General features: G+C 38.5%; 1 protein-coding gene across 1 annotated transcript; it reads right to left on the minus strand.

The window, feature by feature from the left end:
* Positions 1-2,968: 2,968 nt before the first annotated feature.
* LOC4327338 (casein kinase 1-like protein HD16) lies at positions 2,969-9,386 on the minus strand. The gene is made up of 16 exons (XM_015766061.2): positions 9,042-9,386; positions 7,727-7,861; positions 7,569-7,642; positions 7,392-7,461; positions 7,214-7,269; positions 7,057-7,128; positions 6,875-6,969; positions 6,711-6,777; positions 6,493-6,622; positions 6,197-6,415; positions 5,510-5,649; positions 5,266-5,440; positions 4,584-4,674; positions 3,518-3,675; positions 3,207-3,395; positions 2,969-3,135 (listed from the first exon to the last, which is right to left on the minus strand). The coding sequence occupies exons 1-16, from the start codon at positions 9,219-9,221 to the stop codon at positions 3,076-3,078; spliced, it is 1,911 nt and encodes a 636-aa protein (XP_015621547.1). The 5' UTR covers positions 9,222-9,386; the 3' UTR covers positions 2,969-3,075.
* Positions 9,387-9,590: the final 204 nt, after the last annotated feature.

Consider the following 9,590-nt stretch of genomic DNA (forward strand, 5'->3'; position numbering starts at 1 on the left):
ACACAATTATCATATGACAAAAAATGGCTATTTTTTTCAATTTTTTAGGTCTTTTTGAAAACTTATTTCACGAATAGACCCTTAAAACTTATTTCGAAAATAAACCCTTTTTTAGAACCAACATCATTAGCGACGTGATCCCATATGACCACCAATTACAATGGCATCATCCCACTAGCCTCTCCATAGAAACTAAGCTAGTTATGCAAAGGGTGCAACGTCAATATCATTGATGTCGAGGACATATGTGAAATATTTTTTTTTCAAAAAAAGACTTATTTGTAATAAAAGAATATTTATAAATAGGTCATCGGCCAGTGTCATTGACACCGTGGGCTTATTTGTAATTTTTTATTGGAAACATGTCGTTTTCTTATATTTTTTATTAGAAATATGCCATTTTCTTATCTGGACAGAGAGTCTATCTAAAATGCATTGTATTAGGAAATGTCTCATCCAATTTTAGATTATTATATTTTGAGACGGAAGAAGTAATCCAGATACATTGTACTCCCTCCATCTCATAATATAAGGTATGGTCAAATTTGACACAGTCTTCAAAACTAATGTTATATACTACAAGGTTTATTGTAACAAAATTATAACCATCTCAAAGTAAATTTAAATGTCAATACAATGATATTAATTTTAGCAAATAAAATTTAATTTTATATTATAATAATTGTTGGTCAAATGTTTTTAAAGTTGAATCTTGGAACGTGCGCATGCCTTATATTATGGGATAGAGGGAGTAATAGGAAATGTCTCACCTGGTCCTAGATTCTTATATTTTGGGACGGTTCTTATATTTCGTAACAGAGGGAGTAATCCAGATACATTAAGGCTGAGTTCTTTCCCCAAGTTCCCAACTCATCTCAATCGTTTTCCACGCGCACGCTTTTCAAACTACTAAACGGTCCGTGTTTTGCAAAAAGTTTCTATACGAAAGTTTCTTTAAAAAAATCATATTAATATTTTTTTTAATTTTTTATAACTAGCACTTAATTAATCATGCTTTATTCTATCGCTTTGTTTTGCGTGCGGATGGGAGGGGGTTCTCAACCCCTCCAAAAGAACACAGTCTAAACGTTCCATTTATAGATTCTTATATTTTGAAACGAAAGGAGTAACATTTTAAGTAATTCTGTATGGATAAGCCAGAAAAACATATAAACCGTAGTGCTGTGTTTAGTTCCTAAAATTAGGAAGAAATTTAGAAAAAAGTTAGTAATTTAGAAAAAAAAATAAAAGTTTACATGTGTAGAAAAATTTTGGATATAATGTGATATGATGGAAAGTTGAAAGTTTAACGGAAGTTTGGTGTGCCCTAGGCATGGCCTTATAATAGACGTCCGATCCTTCCGTAGTTGGGTACTGAAAACTTTGAAAACCCTAAAAGCAGGCAGCACACGCATACCCTATTGCCCTGGACGGGAGTAGGCACGCATTCCCAGGATTCGTGACAGCTTCTGCTGTTGTGCGGAGCCCGAAAGTTGTGCTGCACATGTCACTCAATATAGGACTTGTTTAGTTATAAATTTTTTCTTCGAACTTTCAACTTTTCCATCACAACAAAACTTTCCTACACGTAAACTTCTAACGTTTTCGTCACATCGTTCTAATTTCAACCAAACTTTCAATTTTAGCATGAACTAAATACACCTATACTCCCAATTACTCCTACTCCACTCTACTTGCTCTAGGGGTGTGTTTAGTTCACGCTAAAATTAAAAGTTTGGTTGAAATTAAAACGATGTGATGAAAAAGTTAAAAATTTATGTGTAGAAAAATTTTGATGTGATGAAAAAATTAAAAGTTTAAAGAAAAAGTTTGTAACTAAACAAGATATCTCACTATACCAAATCGCTGCCAGTATTGCAAAAGGAGATAGAAAGAAGTACTCCTAGGGTGTGTTTGGTTCAATTTTTTGTTTGGTTTGCATGATATGGCGATCCAATTTCTTTTGTGTTGGAGGATATAGCATGGATGGAAAAAGACAAAAGTTAGTGAGACTCATTTGTCATATATATATTTTTTTATCAAAATATAATCATCCGAGATCTTGTTTTAAAGATTTAATTGTAACAAATATAATGGTGTAATCAAATCATAAATTAGATAAACGGTTTAGGAGAAAAAATCATTTGGAGCTTGCTTAACAGAAAATCAAACCAACCACGACCAATCAGAACAAGACACATCACCCAGACCAAAACTGGATGGCTTCATCCAGCAAAATCAGCCGGATACACTCATCCAGCATATTGAGGGAATATTCCCTATTCTGGGCCGCCCCATCCACCCTGCCATCCAACCAAACACCACAGAAAATCGGGCAGCTATCTCCCATCCAGGCTCATCCACCCAACCAAATACACCCCTAATGTTCAAGGAAAACCTGGATTACTGGAGCATTTGCTACTGCGGCAATTAATAAACCATTGATCTGAATGTGTTAAGCCATACAGCCGCACTGACAGAAATTTGTTAACCACGTTTAGATCAGATAAGTAGTAGTACTCCACTACTTACCAGTTACCACTAAGCAAGCTACAGCGATGAAGTGTCATAGCAGTCCACAAGAATAAATAGTCGGAAATCAGATTATCATTAGATAAGAGAGCAAAATCAACAGTCATGCCTACCGCATATTTGGGTGCGGTAATCAGCTCACCTCCTCAAGCTTACTACTCCTACTCAATAAGGTCCATCTCTTTTTTTTTTCTCTCCAAAATTTACCAAGTCTAAAACCTAATCTCACGGTACAGAATCACTAAGTTTGTCTATACATGTGAGCAATGCAGTTTTGTTTTTTCTTTTCTTTTACATATTGAATAATTTATGCACAATAAATCAGTAATGGAAATGGTTCTGCACTCATTATACAAAAACAAAATTAGTCTTTCATCATATTAACGTTAGCTTTGGTTAGTTAGGATAGTTAGTTTATATTTTTGAAGGCTACGAGTAAGTTAAAGTTTGCACTTCAAAATCCCCCCATTATCTTGTCACAAAACCGGTTGTTCATATTATTAGATCTTAATCTTACAAAGGACCAGCTCGGGAAAATGCACTTCACGACACTGATCTTCCATAGCATATGGAGCCTAAATAAAGATTTTTTGCCCATTTTTCCTGCAAATAGATTTATCAGATTTATTTGTTATGTGGAGTTCAAACAAGGCACAAGAAGAAGGTATAGTCACCTTTACATGCTGGCCAGGAAAAGCAGATGTTCTCAGTGTCTCCTGTGTTTCATCGTTAGGCTTTCTTCTAGGTATGCTCAAGATCAAAGCCACCTGGTCACATGTGGCTGCTGTTGCAGTTATGCGATAACCACTATCCCAGCGTTGATGGATTCCTTCACTCGGATATAAGAAATCAAGTTCTACTACCTACAAAAGAGATATGCGAGATAATAAAATCTCAAGACTTTTACATATTCAATTGATAGTCAGTGTAGCTTGCTGCTAAAATGAATTCAATTTTACAAGGCTCTTGGACACTCCAAACGTACCTGATGTGTGAAACCAGCGTTCCGGGACATAACCACAGCCCATCGGCTTCCTGCTGTGGCCAAGGCAGTGACATAGAACCCCTCCTTCCACTTTTTGTTTATCCATTTGAAGGGAAATGAATCACTTACTTTGTAGGATTGCTGTGCATATGGCGTTCCTGAGAAGCATTCAAGTCAGTTCTTGGCTTCTTGCTCATAATAAATACCAACAGTAAACATTACAAGACACCCAAGTGTTTGCGCTGTGAATGGCTTCTCACTACACATATTAACGGTGGTACTTTCTGAATACTTTGATGCATCAACATTTAACAAATTTCACCTCAACAGTAAACATTACAGGATACCCAAGTGTTTGCGCTGTGAATGGCTTCTCACTACACATATTAACGGTGGTACTTTCTGAATACTTTGATGCATCAACATTTAACAAATTTCACCTCATCCAGTATTATCTTGGTCAAGGTAACAATATTAAGTGGTATGTTTATCCAAATGTTGTCTAGCAGTTTATAGTGATTTCATCATAGCTAGGGGCAAAAGATTGACAGCCTCATCGGTTGCCCATATTTCCTAATAAGCCAAAATGATTTATTAGAAAATAAAAATTAATTTATAGGTAAAAAATTGTATATGTGTTCTTAGCAACTTAAAAGCCAATATTAAAAAAACTATGTTCAAAATATCTTAAAATTAACTTCAAAATTAAGTTTGAAAATTCAAATTTTGGCTTTTGCTTTGGCTTATTAGGCCAACCAATGAAACCTTGATTTTATATATTAAACCCATGTCATGTACTAATGTTATCAACTATATGCTGCTTAGCATAGTGTTGATTTACCCCAAAGAGAACATTTGTTTGAGAATTTTTCTTTATTAAAATCAAATATTTATCATGGTTTTGATTAATATCCAGTTCTTTTAGTATTCGATTACGTGTTTCAGTACACATTTGATGAGTTTACTGTAGTTCTTCTCTGAGATGAATCGTTGCGCTTGTTACATAATGATCCTGGCACCGAACATGCAAATTCAGGACTAAAGGCATCAAAATGAAACTGTATACCTGTTGACATGATCACCACCGAGCTTCCATTATTTGAACCAGCCAAAGAAGTAATATAGTAATTTCTCTCCCACTGCTCCATTATCCATTCCTATCAAAGCGCACAGTTAAAGTTGTGATTATACATTTATCTCAGTGTTCTAAAAGTCAGCTCCAGGCGCCGGTTAGCCGCCGCGATTAGGCATTAGATGGTGCATTAAGAGGCTGAACTAACTTGGGTGGTGTTTCCTTGCTATTTTAGTGTTATATAGTCTTGTTTTTATGCAATATGCTTGCTAATTTCTTGGATTTGACTAGTTAGCCTAACCTAGGCGCCCCCCAGCCGCCGGACTAGTGCCTGGCACCTTGTTGTCCCAAAATATAGGCAATTCTAGAGTTCTTCAGGGGGTTAAGGAGAGGTGAAATTAAAACAGGGATGGTTGTGATTGGTTGAGATGAGGAAGTAGATGGAGAAATTAAATAAGAGATGGCGGTGATTAGTTGAGATGATGGAATGGGTGAAGTAGCAACATTTTGAGACAAATTTTGAATGCAAGAAGTTACTATATTTTGGGACGGAGGGAGTAGAAAACAATACCATGAGATGGCAATTAGGATAGAGCTGAGTATGCTTGATTAGTAACCAACCACAGATAGGAAAAAAAATACATACTCAATAGTAGGATGACACGCAATTATTTACCTTGTGAAGAAAGTAATGGGAGAGTTCATGTACTTGGGCGGTAAAACCAGTGCCAGCATCCATAATTAAAGCCCACAGATCTGAACAGGATGAAACTGAACTTATAAACAAACCATCTTCATTTCCTTTTTGAATATGTGGTGCTAATCTATCATCTGCTACATTGTAGTGGTATCTGAAAAATAAATGTGGTCAGACAATAGAGTATTATTTTACTGCTACCAAGCAGATTACTGTGCCATACCTCTGTTTCATTGGCCGACGGGCATTGTACACACTAATCCACTGGGTCGCTGGCATTCCCATTCTAATCTTTTTCTTAGGTTGCTCCTCATCTTCAGCCGCTGTGAGGCGGCCTCTCTTCTGACCAACCTGATATACAAGCTGGCAGCAATCCAACAAAGCATTATGCAGGTAGCCCGCTATTACATAAAGAAATAAGGAATTATTTAATATGTCACTAGATTTTGCCAGTTAACTATTTTACCACCAAAATACATTTGATATTGAATATGTCACTGTCTCTAAAGACCAATCTGATCATGTGGTCTTAATGGCAGGACATTGACTATGTTTTAGTCTATGCAGGTCATACTCGTTATTTGGTGTTTCATATTACAGAAAGCTAGGACAGGAAGTTCAAAGGCAGGTTCACAATTGAGTTGTTTCATAGTGGGACATAGATTTCCTTCACTAAAACCTAAAAGCACAAGGTTGGCATTGAACTAATTGGAATTCTTGGGAAATAATATTAGTTATAACACTAGTGATGACTCTCAAGCCCAAGGATAGAATCAGGTAACTTTAATTATTTACTAGTGCTTTGAATTTTGATCCGAGAAATAGGGAATTGGAACTGAGATTCCTACACGATCATTTTTTCTGACAGATGATACAGACGCAGATTAAAATGGTTGAAGGAATAATGTACCTTCTGGGCACCATCGGTGTTTAATGGTCTTCCATCTGGATTTGGACCAACAATGCCATCAAAAAGAGCAATGCACTTTGCATAGTTTGGCTCTTCGTCGAACTTCAAGTTCACAACATACTCAACAAATTGACGAAATGGTGGTGGACCAATGCCACATAAAGATTCTGGAGAGGTTGCCATCTTTTTCTTGCAAACAAGAAAACCTTTATTCTCTCCCTAAGTTCATTCATGAATTACAAAACGAAATTAGTGCATGTAGCAACAAAAAAGTCATAAAATCAATCAAAATTAACCTGGAATCCTTGCCAAGGCAGGCGGCCACGGAGAAGGAAAATAAGTGTGTATGCAAGGGATTCAAGGTCATCTCTCCTGCATCCAGTTCTTCCCAAGTGGGCATGCACACTAGCATAACGAACAGTACCCCTGTTTACAGTAGCAGACAAACAGGAAGAGCGCATCAATAAAGTAATGTGCAAAATGATAGGCATCGTAATAAACTTTCTATTCAAACCTAAAGATATCAGGTCTCTGGTCATATTCAACATGCTTTCCTGTACCAGCATCTTTCCATTTAGTAGCTGCATTGGAACAAAACAAGTTCATAAGGAAGCAACATAAATAATTACATGACAACAAATTGACACAATATAAAGATAAAAGTTGATTAAGAATTACCTAGTCCAAGATCAACAAGAAAAAGTTTCTTCCCTTCAGGGGTATCTGGAGGACCAAGCAAAAAGTTCTCAGGTTTCACATCACCATGGACGTACCTGTCATAAACAAAATTTATTAGCTAAAACTTCAGAGACGCCATGTGAAACACTCTTACGGAACATCTGAAGAGCAGGTCGAGTTACCCTTTAGCATGCATCTTCTCTAGTATGGAGATGGCCTCTATACCTATACAAGCAACCATCTCAACAGACATCCTGTAAAAGAAGGCCACAAATTAAAAAATTGAAAAGGCTGCATTGAACTGTCAAGATTAATTAGGAAGAGTCAAAAGATGCCCACGAGTGGGAATTGTTATTCCAAACATCCCACAGGCTCGGTCCCAACATATCCATAACCTGCATGAAAAATGTGTATGGTTAGAAAAAACGTAGTTGATAATTCTTAAGAGAAAAAGAAACCAATCAAACCATAAACCGGAAAGCAAAAAAAAAAAAAAATCTAGTTCATGCTCCATTACCATGATGTAAAACCCGCCCTGCTTTCCTTTGTAGTGTACCCGTGGGACACCATGATTTCCACTAAGAGTACTGCAAGAGAAGGTTTATCATAAGTAATCAATGTAAACGTATCCAAATAATTTGGTATTCACAAAGAAAAACTTACACAGTAGAGAGCCAGAAGAAGAAATACTTACTTGTAGACTTGCCATTCATAGGGAGCTCCATAGCTGCAACCTTTGCTGGTTCGATGTTCGAATTTTAGCGCAACCTGACAGAAATGAACATGAGTACTGACGCAAGTACGAATAGTCTCAGTTCCAACTACTTCAATCATTCAAGGAGATACACTGACCTCTAATGCATTTGCACCAGAATTTCTGTTACCATGAGTAGGAGAGGAAATACGCCGGCCAACGTATACTTGTCCAAATCCTCCCTTTCCAAGCTTCCTCTCAAGCTTATACGTTGGTGAATTTCCGATTTGTACCTGGTCCAAGCACACAACCGCCCAAAATAAATATATGGTTATGATAACATGATGTAAAATCCTATAAACATGTGAAAAAGGAGACAGGTCAGCTATTCCATGCGTAATAAAATGATACAAAATTTCATCATCAGAACAGCCATTGCAACATTTCTGATCTTTTGTGAGCTAAACAGGTTTCAAGCAGTCAACTCTGAGTGCAGGTGACATGAGGCACCTTCATTCTTGCAACAAATCCTGTATAATGACTAATCCTGCTTTGATCTAATGGAAAGCTACCATTATCCTAAAGAATGCCTATACAGTAGCATCTACAATATGGCTCAACATAGTGCGCAATAAAATTAAGGCACTTTAGATTCTCCCGTTCCTAGGCAGATCTTTTATCTGCATGATGGTAGCTAATCCTAACAGACCGATGCTCAATCAAATCTCCGCTTGGAATTTAACACAAACACTCAGCATGTGAATTCAACAAATGTTAGGAATAAAACAGGAACAGAGAATACATGAAACAGTAACAACACTCAGCTAACCAATTGAATTTCGTATACATGGCAGAAATGAACATAATTAAGCAACCGACAAGATCTACGTTCAGTAAAAACACACACCAAACACCAGAAATGGTATATTCATGGCACACTAATTATAAGTGCCATCAAATGCTAGAGATTAACTAGATGGAGTCTAGAACTCAAGATGTTAGCTATCTCATCAGTTTTCTGCTTGAAATGCACAATAAGCTTCTGGTCAACATCACCCGTACTGATGCTATCCTAGATTTACACAATAAGCATTCTTCATTCACATTTAGTCAAAAGTTCTAATTTAGTTCCACACAATTCTCTACAAAATCAGTTCTGTGCAGCTGCTATTTGTAATCAATACATCTGCTATCCTCCCCTTCTCTTGTCACCAGTTGGATCAGAGTTAATTGAAAGTAAGCTAAGAATCCAGAACAACTAGTAGTTATTTTGCCACAAGCGTAAAACTCCACCATCCCATCCCGCGTGTACAGTTTGCATAGATCAATCAGTTCATCTACACCAGCGGCAGCGTCTATTCAATCAATAGAACCCTAAACCAAAAAAACAAAACGCCCCCTAAAAAAAAATCGACAGCCATATCTAGGTCACGCAGCGGGGGAGCCAAGGGGGGATAGATAATCCGCGATTACCGTCTCCGGGAGCGGCGCGGGGCTCCCGTCGTCGCCGGCGCCCCCCTTGTCGGACCCTTCCATCCCCTTCCGCTCCTCCTCCCGCTGCTTCCCCTCCGGCTGCCTCGCGTCCGCTGGGCCCGTCGGCGGCGGCGGCGGCTGCTGCTGCTTCCGCTTTCCACGGCCTCGGCGCGCTGGCATGCTTCAGCGGCGCACGCCCATCGGCTCGCCGGGGGATCGAGGCGATCGGCCGCGCTGGGGCTAGGGCTTGGCCTCCGCGCCGGCGGCGACGGGTGGGGGGTGAGCCGGCGGCGGTGACGACGACGAGACGGGAGGAGGGGGAGATTGCGAGGTAGGGCGCGTGGTGAAAAAAATCCTGGTACCACAGCCGTGTTGTGTAGTAAGTGGGGATTACGCCGCCGACTCGAGCTTACGTACTGTGTAGAATACGCCTTCTCTCGAACACATGCGGATCATACCACACTGGCGTGTAGTTGTAAGTATGATGGCTTCAGAAGTTCAGATTCGTCCTATCAAAAAAGGAAAAAAAATAAAAAGAAGTTCAGATTC

This window comes from Oryza sativa, chromosome 1, assembly GCF_034140825.1.
Source record: "Oryza sativa Japonica Group chromosome 1, ASM3414082v1".
NCBI classification, from domain to species: Eukaryota; Viridiplantae; Streptophyta; class Magnoliopsida; order Poales; family Poaceae; genus Oryza; species Oryza sativa.